General features: G+C 37.8%; 1 protein-coding gene across 2 annotated transcripts; it reads right to left on the bottom strand.

The window, feature by feature from the left end:
- Positions 1–3,762: 3,762 nt before the first annotated feature.
- LOC133631925 (ubiquitin-conjugating enzyme E2 Q2-like) lies at positions 3,763–19,860 on the bottom strand. 2 transcript variants are annotated; one of them, XM_062024127.1, is made up of 13 exons: positions 19,208–19,860; positions 18,860–18,964; positions 12,828–12,950; positions 12,688–12,741; positions 12,469–12,609; positions 12,308–12,392; positions 7,698–7,758; positions 7,528–7,618; positions 7,401–7,459; positions 7,241–7,289; positions 7,060–7,155; positions 5,701–5,767; positions 3,763–4,407 (listed from the first exon to the last, which is right to left on the bottom strand). In XM_062024127.1, the coding sequence occupies exons 1-13, from the start codon at positions 19,364–19,366 to the stop codon at positions 4,376–4,378; spliced, it is 1,122 nt and encodes a 373-aa protein (XP_061880111.1). In that variant the 5' UTR covers positions 19,367–19,860; the 3' UTR covers positions 3,763–4,375. The 2 variants fall into 2 exon arrangements, with proteins under 2 accessions (XP_061880111.1, XP_061880103.1); XM_062024119.1 differs by having other exon boundaries at positions 12,469–12,612; positions 19,208–19,859.
- Between the last annotated feature and the right edge of the window lie 294 nt (positions 19,861–20,154).

Below are 20,154 nucleotides of genomic sequence, written 5' to 3'. Positions count from 1 at the left end.
TATCCAAGATCCAATGAGATTACCATTAAACAACCGGGCCCAGGTCAATGCAAATGGGGATTCACTTGCCTGACAGCTAAAATATCTCACAAAAGCAATGTCAATACTAAAGAAATGAAAGCAGGATTTTCTTAAGAGCAGTGAGCGTACGGCTTGTATAGCACCACCAATTGCTGTACAGTAAATGCAGTCCACCTTCGCTTGAGTTTTTTCTGCAAGGTTGTTGAAATTATCCATTGTTACATACACTAATAATAATAATAATGGATTACATTTTATATCGCGCTTTTCTATTATTACATACTCAAAGCGCTCACAGAGAAGTGGGAACCCATCATTCATTCACACCTGGTGGTGGTAAGCTACAATTTGTAGCCACAGCTGCCCTGGGGTAGACTGACGTACTGACATACACTATGTGTACTGTGGGTGCAGCTGCTCCTTCTTTGCATGACAGTCAGTCACTCCTTTGCAATTGTGTGACCTTTGTCAAGACACCTTTTCACTGTAATCTCCTTGGATGGTTGAGAGTTGCGAGACAGCCCAATCCAGTGATGGTCTGATGGCCATTAGGTTGTGATCAATAAAACAGAGGACATACTAATTCTGATTCTCCTGTCACTTTGTTTTTTCTAGGGTGCTAATATTTAAAGCATCAGACTGTTGCAGACCGCTGTAACTGCAAAGTAACAGCTTCTGTAGAAGGGTTATTATTGGGACCCAGGTGCTCAGCCCTGACACGGTCATTTTAGAAGAGTTCTGATCCTTCTCCAGCCATGTGGCTTTGAACAACAGACACCATTAGAGCAACTCTGTACTGAGTTCCTAAATTGACGCTATCAAGGCTCACACAGACCACAATAAAGTGTGTTGCTTGCCTGTTAGTACTACGAACCTCCTGCTGATTAAGGGTGCTCACTTTGGATGCCATCTGTAGCTTAGCTGGCGATAACAGAACACAAAGGTTTGGCAGGCTTGTCAGTTATGGCGAAAAATTTTATATTTTTGGAGATCCCGAACAAAAAAAAAACATTGGCTATCTAGCGCCACCTTCAAAATTAGAAAAAGCCTCCCGGCCAGTTTCACGTAGCGCCACGAAAACCACTGGGGAAGCCCATCATGACGGGGCGCAATATCAGCAGTAGTAAGACGTGTTTTGCTATGGCTGGTGCTTGAGAATAAAGTTATCTATAAAGTCCACAAATACTAAAAGGGCTGAATGGATAAAGCATTTTTCGAGCGTCAACAAGCAACAGGTGGCATTACAATCAGGCCATTTAGTCGATCCTAAGCATTTGCACAAGAAAACAATTGCATGTTTTGTAAGAAGGGATTCAAGACTGTAAAATTGTCTCAGAAAAACAAAATTAGATACAATATACAAACACTGACGCTACACAAGTCATAATAAACAGGTCATTATCAGAGCTCACCAGTCAAGATAACTTGTTATCATACTGAAATATGGCAAAAGCAGCACAAATCAAAACCTAATGGGCCAAAAAGCTGCAGTGTATCAAAGACTGTCTACAGTCTTTGCTTCAGGCGGTGTCAATGGAGACTTCATTGTGGACCAAGACACTTTAATCATAAAGATGGACTGCCTCTTTCCTCAGAGGATCCTAAAGGCTTTCTGTGTACTTTAAAACAAATGATGGACCCTGGCTGGTCCTCGAAGACCAAGATGTAAAAAAACACTGCAACAAGAGACAAAGTTTCCTGTTTTCACAATAAACCACCACCATGCTGACCCAAATGACCTAAGTGTTCTTTGCTCAACCAGCAAGTGAAAATACACATGGTTGACAGTACTTTACTGCCATCTAGTGTTGACTGCAAGCAACCACCAAGTGAGCACAAATGACTGCCAAGTCTTAATCATTGTAGAAAGAGCAAGTTGTCTATGAAAACAGTACGAACGTGGTGATATCACATTGACACAATGGGTCATCAAGCATGTTTTCATCTAACATTAATCAAGACTTTATCGCAGGTGTTTTGTTGTTTTTCATTGACACAATCGTCGAGATATTTAATAAAAATCTTTATTCATAAACTTGATGCAAGTTTACAAATTACTTTACATGTTTAAATTCACCCTTGCAACGGAAAATAAATCAAAGATCCGAACTGAAACCAAAGCATGCTAACCAGTGCATAAAAAAACCAGGACATCACGGTTTAATGGAGCAGAATTCGGTATGTCAGCGATGCCTCTGGAAAACATCGTCCTTAGAGGAGCAGTGCACATTTTGGGGTTAACAATCCTGGGTTATGTCAGAGGGTACAGATGCTGGGTCAGAACTGTGTAGATATATCTAACCTGGTTGGTTTAAATAAGCAACAAATTGTAGATATACTGATATGTTAACCAAACAAGGACTCTGCCTTCTGTAACTTTAGCATTTGGGACTTCATGGATATAATACCATGCACAGCAATTACTGAAGAGATGGCGGTCTTTTGAGCTTGCATGTGATGAAGATACTGACAATCCATAGCTCGTCTGCAGTATGTATTCCTGAGTTTGTCTCTCCAAGGGAGGCCGGCGTAAGCGTAGATGTTATCTGAGCCGTTTTCAGAGGCCACATGTACATACGTGATACTTTACGGACATTAATACACCACAACTTTTGTGGTTGAGGTTTTTCGATCTTTTAATAAGATAAAAACGATGAGGCTACCTATGCTGTTTTTGAGGTTCTACAAAAACTACCATATTTCCTCAAATAGTGGGTAATTTCAGGTGTCTGAATGAGGTTGAAGTTGTTGCTTTTTTGTTTACAATTTGTGCCAGAGACGATGTGATCAGGTGTATCCCTAACGACCTGCCATGCATGTTCTATTTGTGTGTCTTTTTATTCTTGGTTTCTGTTAATAATGTACTCAAATTAGAGGCGGAACCAATCCTCAATTTGGTTCCCTGCTGACACATTTGGATCTGCCTGAACTGCAGCTGAAGCAGCAAGTGTTTAATGGCCCTGGTATTTTGTTTGGATTTGTTATTGACCTGGTTTGTCAAAACAAAAAAACAAAAAAAGACTGTAGATTTTTGTCCTTAAAGATAGAATGAACCATATCAGGATTTTATGTACCGCATTTAAGTCTATTTGTTGAAGTGAATGATGCACCTGGGAAATAAAGAAGTGGAGTGGAGGTAACTATGTGAGGAAATACGGTATGCAAGTATTCAGAACATCCAACAATAGTGTGCGGCATTGGAATGCATTTTGTTTTGGAATAGGAATTATTGAACATCACAGATGAGGGAGTTCTGTGGTGTTGAGATAAGGAAGAAGCATACTGGACTGAAGTCGAGACTATTGCTGTGATTCGGTGATAACCTTGCTGAGGAAAACTAAATGTGCGGTCAATGATGCGTGAAGAAAGTCACGATTCCTCACCTCCAGACTACCACAAAGGGGTGACTCAGACCTAACGGTTTGTTCGATGCATAGCCTGATTTGAGGTTCCTCCGGTTTCAGGAATGACAAAAAGACTAGACAAAATGCCAGTGACGGCTCTGACTTAAGAGGTGCCGTCAAACAAAAACATGGCAATGTCATTGTCACCAATAACACCTTTACAACTTAACATTGAAGAAAACAACGCAGTAGTCATTAGACCTACATAAGAATATACCTTACTTAAGGTTTCTTATGCAAGAGATTCCATGATGCAGCTTCTTATTCTTCTTGTTTTAAGGAGGATGCTGCTGTTGGGACTCTGCCAAACGAGTACCAGTCTGTGCCGGGACAAGGCTACATTATAAACAATTTAATCCTCTTGCAGAAATACAAATGTACATGTTTACACGTGTGGTGTTAAAAGCAACTAGATTACAGTGTGATCTGGGAGGTTCTGCACGTTCTTTTGCGCCTTGTCCGCTTCACAAAAGGTCTTCTTTCCTCCTTGGAGCATCAGAGTTTTAACAGAAGTTCAAATGCAAGCTGGCGTTACAAGCATCCTCCTCTTCTATGATTTGATCCAACAGTGCGGTTAGACCGGGTCTCTGGCCAAAAAAGCAAGCTGTGACATCAATGTAAAAATTGGCCACTGAGCCCGGCAACATCCAGAACCAAACAGGAGGGTCAGTGCTAGTCAGTCCACTGTTTTCCCTTCAAGTATTGGATGCAAGCATTGCTATGGCGGCTCAGACGTACAACGATAAATATGTGACGACAAGCTAAACGTCCACAGGCAGAGGGGAAAGGTTGTATATGTGCTAATGTGCTTGTTTCTGGCCAGTTGGTCGGTCACTGGAAGAGGAATTTGGCTTCACAAATGTTCATAAATGGTTTGCATGATTACCCCCCCCAAAAAATGTTGGTCACAAGAAAATAAAAACGTTCCAAGTGCAGGAAAAAAGTAAGGTCTAGCCATCCTCCTTTGGGGGTGTGTACCATCCTGGAGGCAAAAGCAACAAATTGCAAATTAGATTATGAAACTTTTGTTTCAGTTTTATGCTCCTAAAATCTGCAATAGTCTTCCAACGTTGAGGCCTTCTCACATTTTCAGGAAATGTTCAAATCGAGCCTGAAAACACTTAATTGTGCATATGACACCAGAAAATATTTTATATACAGTATTTGATTGGTTATAATTTAAATTTATTATGATTGTTTTAATAATTGTATTTTCCAACTTGTATTTGATATGATTTTATTATTGTTTAATTAATATTTAAGTCTACTGTATTTTAATGTTGGTGATCATGGTGGTACTTGGAAAGCCAAGTGTTTATCAAGTGTATAATCTATTTTGAAGAAATTAGAATATAAAACATGTTTTAGTTATTTCACTTTTTTTGTTAAGTAAATAACTCCACAGGTGTTTATTCATAGTTTTGATGCCTTCAGTGACAATCTACAATGTAAATAGTCATGAAAATAAAGAAAATGCATTGAATGAGAGGGTGTGTCCAAAATTTTGGCCTTGCATTGTTTTGTGTACAAATTGTGCTCTATAAATAAACTTGCCTTGAAAAATGTACCTTGCCTAGATTAGCAGGTTTGGGTCTGATTTGGACGACATTATTGCCCCCTCTAGTGGAGCGTAGGAGGAGTCTTCTCTACATACTGCAGTTGTTTAGTGTCCTTTAAGATACATTTGTACATTTTGATTGTTAAGAGCTAAACCGTATCTGCTAATTTGATTGTCAAGAAGGCACACAAACACTTGTATAATTTTCTGATTTGTATACATTAGTGTTATCTATTAGCCCAGGGCTACCAAAGGGTTAGTTAGAAAAGTTAGGGGAGGCACAGCAGCTTGAAAAATCTAAAGAAAAACTAAGTTTGACGAACTGATTTTCTTGAGGCATAGGGATTCCTACTAATGATACAAGAGCACTTCTATAGCAGCATTTTAATGTAAAATATAAATGTAGTCATGAAAAATTATGTTCTCGTATTTTACAAAATGCAGCCAGGAACTAGAGGTTTTAGTTTCACTTTGATGCAAATTGACCATCGGCCTCTTCAGTACACGCCTCTCTGGTGCAAAAACATCCGACCGGCTGTGCTGTGATTTAGTGAAGGCAGCAAAAGCCTTGAAAAACTTACTCTCTACACTTAAGTGTCTTCTACAATCACATTATTTAAGCATATTATTTGGGCATCCAGATAGAACAAATCAAAGAGTATCAAAGAGTAGATAGGGAAAGTGTACATAAAAATGAAATGACTAAGGAACACTCACCGTTTTTTTCATGGATCTGGACAAGAGATTTGTAGGATTGCTGTGCTCTGGCTAGATTGTACTGGTTCTGCAAGAGAGATAAAGTCAAGTCAACCTTAATAACTGTAAACAATTACACTCAAAGTTCGATATAACGCAGCCCAATATAATGCAACGTTCTATATAACGCAATCGTGCCGCGGACACCGAATTTTCACCCGTTTTTCCTTACCAGAGTAATTTGAGTTATTTTTCAACAAGTTATCACAAATTTACACAGTAAATCTTTATCAAAGTCTCCACAAAGAAGGAATGAAACCCCCCCCAAAAAACAACCTAAAACCGAAAATGATAGCCGCACTTTGATAAACTCACGGACTGACTGGTGGCAGCTCATTAGCTTAAATGCTAACATGGAGACATTAACGTCTTTCCACATTAGTGATGGGTCAAATGCAGAGGATAATCTCACCACACCTAGTGTGTGTGACAATCATACAGTAGGTACTTTAACTTTAAATTAAGAAACAACATACCCCAATCTAAACTTGTATAAACACATTGCTGTCTTAACAACTAAGCTATTTAAGTGTGCACATTGAACCTACAAGCTTTGCTCTCTTACTATCTTTTAGAGTGATCGTTCTATACTCTGAGGAAAAAAGGCTGAAGTGTTTTAACAGTACATTCAAGGAGTAGGACACAATGCCTGCCAGAAATAATAAACAATAACAATAGATTTTATTTGTTACGCACTTTTCATTTAAAAATAAATATTGCTACATAGTGCTAAAGTACAAATAAATATTTAAAACAATAAAAGCTTAGTCATTAAAACAGTTAAAATACTAAGACTAAAACAGTATCATTGAAGCGCAAGAAACATGCGAAATAACGGGTTTTGTAACAGTGTGTCTATTAATTTAAGTTTTTTAAACAAATACTTTGGTCAAAAGATTTCATGGTGTGCATAAGTACTTTTTGGGCAAATTAAACAATAGCGCAGTAAGACTGATAACCGTGATAATTTTGGTCACGATAAACGTTGATATGAAATTTTCATATTACATCCCTACTTGTTATTAAATCAGGTTACATTAGTTTTCTCCTTTCACTTTCTCATGCAACCCTAATCATTAAAGCTAAAATAAGTTTTGAGATTTCAAAATTAGGAAGCATTTGGAACATTCTCTCTTGCCTACTTCGTAATACTGAGGAGGTAAAGAGTTCAAGTTCCAGCATTTGCGAACGCAAATAAAACAATCGTCTGAAAATCCAAAATCAACCACTACAAAAAAGACTGCTAATATCACATGACAAGAAAATTGATGGATGTATCTATGAGAGAGCAGACATTTGCTGATAGTGGCGCTCACGTACTTTATTAGCTCCAAATTGCACTCTGGCTTTTCCTTTGACTAAAGTGGCGTTGATCTGCATGATGACAGACTCAATGGAATAGGCACTGCTCCAACCCTGAAGACAAAGGGTCCATTACCATTTCAACGCAAGCACACCTACAAATTAGCCCCACAGCGACTTTTACGGTCTAACAACCAACCTGTTTGGTGAGAAGTTCCATGCACAAGGCGCCTCCTCCAAGAACGTAGCTGAAGAAATAGAAAGAGATATAAAAAGTCCCCTGTTTCAACTCCTGTTTTAATTATCTTCCCTGCATTCAGGATGGAAAATACTTGAATGTGGCAGTTAAATGAACTCACCCCCCAGACAACACAGGCGACACCACCCGCACAAACGGAGGATCAAAAGGGAAATTATCCTGGGAAGAAATAAACATTGTTCACGTTTACACCCCAATGTTTGCCCCAGGAATGTCTGTTTACTCACTTTATAGGAGAAGTTTAGTAAAATGTAATCCATTCCTTCTTTCTCCTTTAAGACTTGCAAATCGCTGTGCAAGGGACTATCCGGATCCACACTGTGGGTTGGCAAAACAAGAAGCATATCAGTGCTTTTCAATCAAAAGTAATATAACAAAAAACAGTATTTTTACTGACGTTCGTAGTTTGACGTGCCATTCGTAAAGGCTGTCATTGACGAGCTCCACTGAGAAGATGCCTGAAAAACATTCAACGTAATATTTTTTTTCTGGCTAGGTAGGAGCAGTTCAGTGAAAACTTAACTGAAGCATAAATGACAGTACAAGCTAATCATCAATACAAGAGTGGTGTCAAACAAGCCTGTCTTTACAAAAATAACGCTCAGTCACTCACTGAATTTTCTCACCATTTTCTCCTTAATAGCATAGATATACAACACTGAAAGTCAACCTGGTGATTTTTTAGAGCTGTAACAAAGGCATGACTGTGTGTCTGGTATTACACAGTCCCTAGCCATCAGCGTGAAGAGTAACATCTCACACTTGCTTCTTTCGCACCGTTGTGGTGATCGCTCGTCTTTGTGTTATAAACTTCTTTTTAAACTTGTATATAAGTTACAATCGCAAAAATGTTACTTTAAAACATTGCCTGTACAAGTAACGTTTTTCCAAAGGTTACATCGAGTTGTTTTCAGTAAATATAACATTGCAATTATTTTGCTTTGGTTTGGCCCAGTTCAGCATTGATGAAACTGACCTAGGGGTGTGGGGAAAAATAGATTCAAATTTGAATCGCGATTCTCACGTTGTGCGATTCAGAATAGATTCTAATTTTTAAAAAATCGATTTTTTAAATTTTTTTATTACTATTCAAAAAAAAAAAAAAAAATCAATCCAACAAAACAATAAACAGCAATACCATCCAATTCCAAAACCAAACCCGACCCAGCAACACTCAGAACTGCAATAAACAGAGCAATTGAGAGGAGACACAAACACAAACACGACACAGAACAAACCAAAAGTAGTGAAACAAAAATGAATATTATCAACAACAGTATCAATATTAGTTACAATTTCAACATAGCAGTGATTAAAAATCTCATTGACATTATCATTAGACATTTATAAAAATAAAAAAAAAAGAACAATAGTGTCACAGTGGCTTACACTTGCATCGCATCTCATAAGCTTGACAACACACTGTGTCCAATATTTTCACAAAGATAAAATAAGTCATATTTTTGGTTCATTTAATAGTTCAAACAAATTTACATTATTGCAATCAGTTGATAAAACATTGTCCTTTACAATTATAAAAGCTTTTTACAAAAATCTACTACTCTGCTTGCATGTCAGCAGACTGGGGTGGATCCTGCTGAAATCCTATGTATTGAATGAATAGAGAATCGTTTTGAATCGGGAAAATATAGTTTTTGAATCGAGAATCGCATTGAATCGAAAAAAGTCGATTTTGAATCGAATCGTGACCCCAAGAATCGATTTTGAATCGAATCGTGGGACACCCAAAGATTCGCAGCCCTACTAACCTTCCTGTCCAAAGTCTGTGAATTTTGCCAATTTTCCCAGATCTTGTTCATTGACAGTTGGCAAAAGACCCCAACAAACTACAGGTTCCAAAAGCTTTTCTCCAGGCACATCCATCCAAGTCATTTCAATAGCATTATAATACCTGGGATTTATATAGCACATTTCCAAGTACCCAAAGTCGCTTTACATGTTTTCTCTGAACCCATCAATCATTCACACCTGGTGGTGGTAAGCTACTTTCGTAGCCACAGCTGCCCTGGGGTAGACTGACGGAAGCGTGGCCGCAATTTGCGCCTACGGCCCCTCCGACCACCACCTATCATTCATCATTCATTTCACCGGTGTGAGCGGCACCGGGGGCAAAGGGTGAAGTGTCCTGCCCAAGGACATTGGGGTTTATACTGATTTTTGTATATTTCCATTAGGGCTTGGCCGATAAAATGATATCAATACATATCACGATAGGCATGTCACCGATATCAATAACAAATGCATTCGATAAAACGTTTGAGATATATATTTTTTCTGGTTGTAAGAAACCGAAAAGAATGAAGCATGGTTTGTGGCATTAATAAAGGTATTCGCAAAACAGGAAATGATTAGTGAACAATGGGAAGGACTTGCTAAATAGCCAGTAGCGTTACAGTATCAACTATCACATTTGGTTGCGCCATATTGCTGCCTCACGGTTCATTCTTTGCATGGAGCAAAAAGAGAAAGTAAAAATGAGTGCTGCAGAGACAGAATAAATTGTTGATAGACAGGAAAAGTCACCTCGACAGTATGGTAATTTTTTGGATTTTTTCAAACGGACCTTAGTCCTTCGCTGCGGCCATCTTTTCTTTTTAACAGTCAGATGTATGGAAATAACAGGTAGGAACTACAGTGCAGGAATGTAAAACTAAAAAAATGAATTATAACAAATGTGCTACTTTAAAAATAATTATTTGGTCCAATAACATTGAAATAATAATTACTGCATAACAAATGTATTTCCATACTTAGATAAGAATAACAGACCAAATTAAAATGTTACACAGACAACGCAGCTTCCTGGCAGTAAAACTGCAAAAATGTGTTCTTCTCAGGTTTCTCTATGTTTATATTTTTACACTTTTGACTATTTTGTTATACTTTATTAGCATTTCTTACATATTCCTTATTTTTGCACTTAAATTCAAAGAGGTTATTGTTAAGTGTAAATGTGATTTTATAATATTGTTTACATTAATAGTTTAGACTGTTTTCCATGGTTGTGTTGACATATTTTTTCTGCCTTAATAGCGGAGGGGATTACAAACAGAGGAAGTTTAAATTGAAATAAAAATGTATTTTTCTCTTGGTCCATATTTTCCATTGGTAATAAAAAATACCTATAATTATTAGGGCTGCGAATATTTGGGTGTCCCACGATTCGATTCAATATCGATTCTTGGGGTCACAATTCGATTGTAAATCAATTTTTTTTTCTCGATTCAACGCGATTCTCGATTCAAAAACGATATTTTTCCGATTCAAAGCGATTCTCTATTCATTCAATACATAGGATTTCAGCAGGATCTACCCCAGTCTGCTGACGTGCAAGCATAGTGGTAGATTTTTGTAAAAAGCTTGTATAATTGTAAAGGACAATGTTTTATCAACTGATTGCAATAATGTAAATTTGTTTCAACTATTAAATGAACCAAAAATATGACTTATTTTATCTTTGTAAGAATATTGGACACAGTGTGTTGTCAAGCTTATGAGATGCGATGCAAGTGTAAGCCACTGTGACACTATTGTTCATTTTTATTTTATTTTTTATAAATGTCGAATGATAATGTCAATGAGGGATCTTTAATCACTGCTATGTTGAAATTGTAACTAATATTGATACTGTTGTTGATAATATTCATTTTTGTTTCACTACTTTTGGATTGTTCTGTGTCGTGTTTGTGTCTCCTCTCAATTGCTCTGTTTATTGCTGTTCTGAGTGTTGCTGGGCCGGGTTTGGTTTTGGAATTGGATTGCATTGTTATGGTATTGCTGTGTATTTTGTTGGATTTATTGATTAAAAATAAATAAATAAATAAAAAATCTGATTTTTGAAAAATGAGAATCGATACTGAATCGCACAACGTGAGAATCGATTTTTTTCCCACACCCCTATTATCAATATCAACTAATATAAAAAACGTAAATCGCAATGTCTTTAGCCATATCGCCCAGCCCTAATTTCCATTATTTCACATGAGAAACATTGGTCTGAAATCAGAAGAGATTTACCTTAGAGAAGGGGTCTCTAACTTTTGTCACTGCCAGAGAAACTTTGACAAAAATAAAAGGTGATATGAGCTATACTATGATTTTGCTTATGACTTAACATTTAAATTGTCCTTTAATTACAAAGCACTCCATTTAAACATTGTTTACGTTTGAATGCTATTTTGTGGCCATTTGTCATTAAATAGAAGGCATAAAGTCTGAATTGAACAGTTATAAAAACACTAACAGTTAAATCGAATATTTTCAGACCCTTTGGTTAGCTTGTCAAAATCAGGTGGAGAGCTACCTGTCACATTAGATTACAGTGTGCTAGAAGCAGCTCTGAGTGTAATAAAGTGAATTTCTACACCACTGCAAACTACCGCCGCTATATTAAACATTGTTAATTCCTAGGGCTGTCAAAAGAAAAAAAAAGATTTTCAATACTTAATCGATTTATAAAAATTGATTTTAACAATAAAAAATATATTTTTTAAAAATTTTAAATCTGTTTTGCCCAGCTAATGAGGCAAATCATATCATTGATGTAGATGCACATATCTACTGTGCAGCTTTACTTTACAAAAGCAAAGAGTGGGATAATGATCTTTTTGCTTTTTTGTATTTGACTTTATTAAATGTTTGGGTAGAATTTTATTAAACAAAACCAGTTTTCTTTTAAGTAAAATAGAAATGTATCAGAGCTGTTTATCTATTTTATGGAGGAATGTAGTTAATCATAGAACTGGCACCCGGTGTTATTAAAGAGTATTGATTTTGAATCTAGAATCGTTGGGATTAGACAATTGATTCTCAATCAAATTGTTACCCCCAAGAATCGAATCGAGACATGTGGTGCCAAAGGATTCACAGCCCTATTAATTTCATATCCAATTCAAAACTGAGCATTGTTATCTTTGTAAGGGCAGTCAGTTATGATGATACTCTTGTAGTGGATCTCATTAGTTGCACAGGTGCAAAGCAGCGCACCTGTTTTATAACTCTGGGACCTGTAGATCTCCCTGAGCTCCTTCATGAGGCGGTCTGAGGCCTGCACGGAGCCAGACACAGCTCCCTAAAAGTTAGTGAACAAAAATCACAATGAGAAAAACCCTTTTCAAGAAGCGGGTTGGAAACAGTCTAAGACTTACATTCAAGTGGTCTTGACGCTGGTTCTTCCGGATCTTCTCCAGGATGGCGAGATTCTCCTTCTCGATGCCGTCGTCCTCTGACTTTTTGCCTTCTACGGGCTCCTCCTCTTTCATTTCGTAGTGGTCCAGGTCTTCTATGTCCTGCTGGGACAGGAGTGAAATTATGAAATACAATGATAAGAAGTGCTACGTTTAAATATTATTTTGATAGGTATATACCTCCCCCATTTCTTCCTCCTCCTCTTCTTCTGATGTGACTTCCTCTGTCCCATGCTGTACACACATACACAAAGACAGCATTGAAACACAGCACAGTTGTAGAGGACACAACAGCGAGACATGTGTCGACATGCTTTTACCTTCCGCTCTTGTCCTACAGGGCCGGCGGGTAGCGGCTGGTCCAGCATCTCCACATCGGGATGCTGGGGAAGGTTGTAGAGTCGGCAGAGGTCACAAATTAGCTTCTTTAACTGCTGCAGAAGCTGTAAGAAAACCAAAACAATGACCGTTAAGAAGTACAAACCTTTATTTCATAATTGCAGAAACAATGGAAGCATGAGTGCTGTCACAGTAGATCCTGCATTTTATGCACCTGTGCCTCTTATATAAAACACAGCAAAGCAGGATATTGTCGCAGCTTTCATGATTTCACACAACAACATACACCCATTTATTCAGAGGTTCAATGACGTGACAAAAATTATCGACAACATCTCTGTCCCAACATTCTGATTTACAAACAGGCGTTGTTATTTTGATACTACCACAAAGGGCAGTGGGGATCGAATTCCTTGTGTGTTAAACATACTTTGCCAATAAATCTGATTGTGAATATTGCCTACGTAGCAAGAAGGGAGGAAACAAAGTATCAGATTGGTATTGGCAGACATACAACATTGCAGTATCCGTATGAAAAAGTGGTATCAAACAAATTCCTAATTTTAACCAGTATTACCAAGTCCACTAAGCAACTTGGGGCTTGCTCTTCTGTCTGAGCGGTAGGTAATTTGTCTGTTCTCCACCACCATTTCCTGGTTATTGCTTGTACCTGCCCAGTCGACACGGCACACCCCAACACATACTTGTACACAATAGATTCTGGATTTTCGGCTCTTCAAATTTATGTGCCAGTCATATTGTTTAAAAGACTACCTAATTAGTACTAACTTGTTCCTCCAAAACAAACGATCACTGGCAGCATTTACATTGGATCAGAATATTTGAAATCTCTCATTTACCGGGTAAATTAAGTACCTCTCTGTTTCCACAAAAAACTACCCGGATAAACTTAGTTTTTCGGGAACTATGTTTGTGTCCTAGTAGCGAGGTAGGACTTTTTGATGTTCCCAGGAACCTTAGAAGGGCAAGCTGTGCTGTCGAACGCTGATTCGTGAACACAGTTGGGCCGTTTTTAAAACTTTGTATTCAAAGTTTCAGCCGTCATTAGAGTATGCGAGGACAACATATTTGTTGTTTTTTTCTTGTCTGTCTATTACAACATACTCGATCACACTGACTAGTGGAACTAACTTGCACTGTTTTAACTCAGCTATAGTCGTTAAACTAGTATGCAGTTTCATGCTGTTTGATTTTTACAAACTTCATTTTAATACACGATGCAACTTGAAGTGGACGGACTCTTTTAAACGATTTTACAGAAGAAAATAAAGTATTCAGCAGCGAGGCGAGCTGCTCACTGGGACTCCAACCTTGCTGTTTGAAAATAAACATTAAATAAAATAAGAGTGAAATGAAGGTAAATCACATCAAATATTCACAAATTACTTTGTTACAGAGTGTAAAAGTAGTTAATGACACACCATTTGTGCAGTTATTCAGCTCACCCTGAATGAACCAAATGCTAATGTTAACAGGCTAACTATGATGCATATGTTGAGATTAACGCTGGCATTTATCATCTCCGGTATATATTATTTCTAGCTGAAATGGACCATAAGGACTTGCCTGGCCCTCATGAATTCATCATTTAATAAGGGGACAACTTAAAAGCCTAGCTGACTTGTTAAGTAAAATCTGGTACCCTTTGTTTTAAATCATATCGTTTGTGTCTTTTTGCTTTGTATTTCATTTACTTACATTTTTGTGAGAAAATAATAAATAAATAATAATCTAATATTGTCTGTTTATTTACATGGTATCAATGTAGAAATATACAGTACCACTCATCCATACGCCATCAGCCTAATTTGTATAAACTACCCTGAACTGTGAAATGCGGTGGAAACACAAACAACCACACAAGTCTACACGAACTATAGATCAACCGATTGTCGGCAACAATAATTGTCATTTTAATATATATCGGTTTTTGCAAAATCGGTATCTGTCTTTTTTTAAAAACATTTTTTTTTATGGATAAAGAATAGTAATAGTTACCTTTACCACCATTACTATCATTTTAAATATAACAGCAATTGAACTAAAGCCTTTTTTTAATCCAATGGGCCTATTTAAAACTGCTAATTTAGTGAATCAAAATAACGATATGTAAACAGCCTGTTAGGAGTAAAAGCATGTTTGTGTGTTTAAGAGAGAGATTAAAACTCAAATTAAATTCAGTCTAGTTTTATTGCAGGAACACACAAAGACGATAGAGTTGTGTGCCACACGAGAAGCTGCAGAACAGCAAAGCATCCCTGGAATAATTTGCATGGCTGCTATACTGTATATACGCGCATGCGTGTAGGATGTTTGGTACCGTGATACAAAATGTGGATTGTTACGATCATGCCTTGATGAAGATGTTAATGTAACCCTGGTTATTTATACCTAAATATTGCATTTGATGATGCACATTACGTTGTTTTTTATAAAAAAACTTCCATTGCGTAGAAATGCGTATTGTTTCTAGGTGATCAGGCTCCTAACGGTCTGTCAATATCAATACTTGTGGATTTGGAATAATTTAATATCTCACAGTTGGCGTTATTAGGGTCACATGTTATTTCAGCCTGTCTGTGTGGCAGGGATACAAAACTTCAGGGAACTATATCTATTCAGTGCAGCCCTCTTGTTTGGTGAGGGTAACATCCCCATGCTTTGACAGTTATCATTCAGTTTTACAAGACATTTACTATTCAGAATTTTCCCACATGTAAAAAAAATCTTTGTGGCAAATAAATCCCATTACATTCTCTAGTATTATAACATTTTAAATGTGCAACATTGGCTGAATTGGCTTCACCCGCCGCTTCCTGCGGTGTCCGCATCGGTTTGGCAGCGAAACGACACAGAAAATGGCGGCAACATTTATACAAAGTTAAGAGTTGGAATTTGTAATATCATTTTTCTAAATGTTGACACTAATATGCCATTCATACTGTAATGTAATATCGGCCCAAAATATCAGCATCATTCTCTAATACAAACCGGTATCGGCCCTGAAAAACACATATTGGTCGATCTCTAAGGAAGTTCCAAAAACTTAAAGTTCCTGAATATTTGGTGGGAAAAGGCCTAATGTAAACATTCTATAAGGTGGTGCAACACCCCCATGCTTTGACAGTTATTCAGTTTTACAAGACATTTGCTATACAGAATTTTACCGCATGTAAAAAAATCTTTGTGGCACAATAAAAACAATGACAGCTTCCATGCGAAACTTACCTGTATTGGTTTCGACAAAACAGAACCAATATTAAAAATAAAAGGAACAAATTGTATATAATACATATATAAATACAACTTCCACATTTCTTTATGAGGCTAAACGACATGGTTTTGACAGTACTGAAAGACAAATTAATTCGCTACAAATAGCCACTTGTAACCTGTTATACAGCAACCACTGTTTAGAAATGTAACTGAAAGAACGTATGATTGCCAAATTTAACAGCTTTAATTATAATTGTGCTGTACATCGTCCAGTAACAAATCTATAAATATATATTTTTTACAATGTTGCGAGTTTCCTGTTGAGCTTGTTTCTCATGCGAAATATAGCAACGCAGTTCAACACCACATTGCGAAAGGAGGCCTCAAAACCCTCTCCAGATATTGTGCAAATAAATACCATTACATTATCTAGTATTATAACATTTTAAATGTGCAACATTGGCTGAATTGGCTTCACCCACCACTACCTGGGTGTCCGCATCGGTTTGGCAGCGAAACTACACAAAAAATGGCGGCAAAATTTATACAAAGTTAAGAGTTGGAATATACATACATCGGCCTCATTCTCTAATAATAACAACCGGTATCAGCCCCTAGGGAAGTTCCAAAAACTTAAAAGTTCCTGAACATTTGGTGGGAAAAGGCCTAATGTAAACATTCTATAAGGTGGTGCAACACCCCCATGGTTTGACAGTTATTCAGTTTTACAAGACATTTACTATTCAGAATTTTCCTGCATGTAAAAAAATCTTTGTGGCACAATAAAAACAATGACAGCTTCCATGCGAAACAACTTAGCTGTATTGGTTTCGACAAAAGAGAACCAATATTAAAAATAAAAGGAACAAATTGTATATAATACATATATAAATACAACTTCCACATTTCTTTATGATGAGGCTAACTGACATGGTTTTGGCAGTCCTGAAAGACAAATTAATTCGCTACAAATGGCCACTTGCATAACCTGTATAACAGCAACCACTGTTTAAAAATGTAACTCAAAGAATGTATGATTGTCAATTTTAACAGCTTTAATTATAATTGTGCTGTACATCGTGCAGTAACACATCTATATATATATATATATATATGGGGGCGGTATAGCTCGGTTGGTAGAGTGGCCGTGCAAGCAACTTGAGGGTTCCAGGTTCAATCCCCGCTTCTGCCATCCTAGTCACTGCCGTTGTGTCCTTGGGCAAGACACTTTACCCACCTGCTCCCAGTGCCACCCACACTGATATTGGGTTTCACAATGTAAAGCGCTTTGAGTCTCTAGAGAAAAGCGCTATATAAATATAATTCACTTCACACTTAATTTCACATATTTTTCCAATGTTGTGAGTTTCCTGTTGAGTTTGTTCCTCACGTGAAATCTAGCAAAGCAGTTCAACGCCACATTGCGGAGGGAGGCCTCGCAACCCTCTCCGGACATTGTGCAAATAAATACTAGTGATGTCCTATAATAGCTTTTTGCCGATATCCGATATTGACCAAACCCTTGATTACCGATACCGATATATACAGTCGTGGAATTAACACATTATTATGCCTAATTTGGACAACCAGGTATGGTGAAGATAAGGTCCTATTTAAAAAAATTAAAAAAAAGATAAATAAATTAAAAACATTTTCTTGAATAAAAAAGAAAGTAAAACAATATAAAAACAGTTACATAGAAACTAGTAATTAATGAAAATGAGTAAAATTAACTGTTAAAGGTTAGTACTATTAGGGGACCAGCAGCACGCACAATCATGTGTGCTTACGGACTGTATCCCCTGCAGACTGTATTGATATATAATGTAGGAACCAGAATATTAATAACAGAAAGAAACAACCCTTTAGTGCTGCTAGGATCCTGATGAGAGTGCGGAAATATGACCACATCACCCCAATTCTCAAATCCCTTCACTGGCTTCCTGTTCCACTCAGGATTGAATTCAAGGTCTCTCTGCTAACCCACCAGTGCCTCCATGGAAATGCCCCCCTCTACCTCAAAGAACTACTCACCCCCAAATCCTCCACACGACACCTCCGCTCCGGACAGGCTAACCTCGTCCAACCTCCGAGGACAAAGCTACGAACAATGGGAGACTGGGCTTTCTGCTCCACCCCTCCCAGTCTGTGGAACGCTCTCCCTGACCACCTGAGGGCACCACAGACTGTGGATGCTTTTAAAAAAGGCTTAAAAGCCCTTCTTTTTTTTTTTTTAAACTTTTTTTTTTTTAGATATGCGCATACTAGCTATAGCTATTTGGCTGTTCTAGTTTTTTTTTCTTCTTTATTATCTTTTTTAATTAATTTTTTTAATACACTGTAGCACTCTGAGATTGTTTACTCAATATAAAGTGCTTTTTACAAATAAAATCTATTATTATTATTTTGTGTGAATGAGTACATGGGGGAGGAAGGTTTTTTGGGTTAGTGTACTAATTGTAAGTGTATCTTGTGTTTATGTTGATTTAATAAAAAAACAACAACAAAAAAAACGATACCAATAATAAAAAAAACGATACCGATAATTTCCGATATGACATTTTAAAGCATTTGTTGGTCGATATTATCGGGCATCTTTAATAAATACCATTACATTCTCCAGTATTATAACATTTTAAATGCGCAACATTGGCGTCGCCCGCCGCTTCCTGCGGCGTCCGCAGCGAAATTACACAGAAAATGGCGGCAAAGTGCCGGATTTTGCATGCAAGCGGCGTCCAAACAAAACACGCATTTCCCACACGGCGATATTTACCAAGGTGCTGCCCTTCCTCACATCTTCCAAACGTTCCAACACTTGCGCCAAGCTGGGGTCGTCGGAGTCCACGAACCAAATGGGAGAAGTGGACGGATATGACTCCTTGAACGCAGCACACAAACACAAGCGTCAATAGGTTGCGTGGAACTGCGTTGTTGGCTAACATGTAGCATAACTTGCTAACACACACAAATATATGGGTTATTCAAACAAGACAGCGGCTTCACTAATTGTAAAAAAAAAGTAGTGTTAGAAGGTTTAGTTAGCATGGCTCGGCTTGCACCTTGTCCCCGCTAACTTTAGCTCGCTTTTTGCTACATATGTACAAACAACCCCGCTCCTTACCGTAATGTTACAGTGGATAATTAACAGCTTCTCCCCGGTTACATTGAACTGACAGCTCAGCTCGTCTGGCTTCCAGTCGATAATCCGGAATCGTTCGTGATTTGGGTCAAAAATGGACTCTAAAAACTTCAGTTCGGCCTTCAGCCCCGACACCGACATCTTCCACGCATCTCCGGCCGGGCCGCTTGGGGGGAAAGGGGAGGGGGGGGTGAGGTAGGAAGAAGCCGGGGCCGAGCTTTTTTAGCGAGTTAGCCAGCAAGAAAGCAACATAAATGAATAAAGTGGAATTATTCGATTTCGAAAGATGGTTATTTGACCTTTTTGGGTGTGTCCAAATGAGTTATGCTAAACAGCACAAACACAATATGAGTGGCTAACGATTAGCATGTTAGCATGCTAGTCCCTTGTTGTTGTCTTTCCGTCCCTATTGTTGTTGGCCGCCAAGGATCACGACGTTCTTAAAAAGACCGCAGTTCTCATCGTGTCAATTCTGTCCCGTCGCACAGAGCCGAGCTTGTCATTTAACTAGGGAAAACATATTTTTTTTTACATAATGTGTATTTTTATCCTCAATCCGGTGATGTCTCCACTGTAGTTGGGTTCTTGTGGGGTTTAAAGATGGCGTCTCGCAAGATCGTCGTTCCCCGCAGCATCCCACAATGCAACGCGACACCGTTTTCCACTCCTGTCAGTGTTAGACGGCAACTGTAAAATACTTTTTTTTAATGTCTGACATGTGTGATTAGAATGAGACAAGGAAACTCACTTTTTGGGTTTAATTATTATCTGAAGTGACATTTTATGCGGCCAGTGATGTCTGTTACGAGCTTTATGAATACTGTAATAACACAAAACGGTCAAAAGGGGGCAGTATATCCTCAGGTTCGACTGACAAGGCGACTTGGATTAATCCAGTCAAAGTGAAAAGTAATGAAAGTCAATCATAA

Source organism: Entelurus aequoreus, linkage group LG02 (assembly GCF_033978785.1).
Source record: "Entelurus aequoreus isolate RoL-2023_Sb linkage group LG02, RoL_Eaeq_v1.1, whole genome shotgun sequence".
NCBI classification, from domain to species: Eukaryota; Metazoa; Chordata; class Actinopteri; order Syngnathiformes; family Syngnathidae; genus Entelurus; species Entelurus aequoreus.
This window is presented reverse-complemented; position numbering and strand designations above follow the sequence as displayed.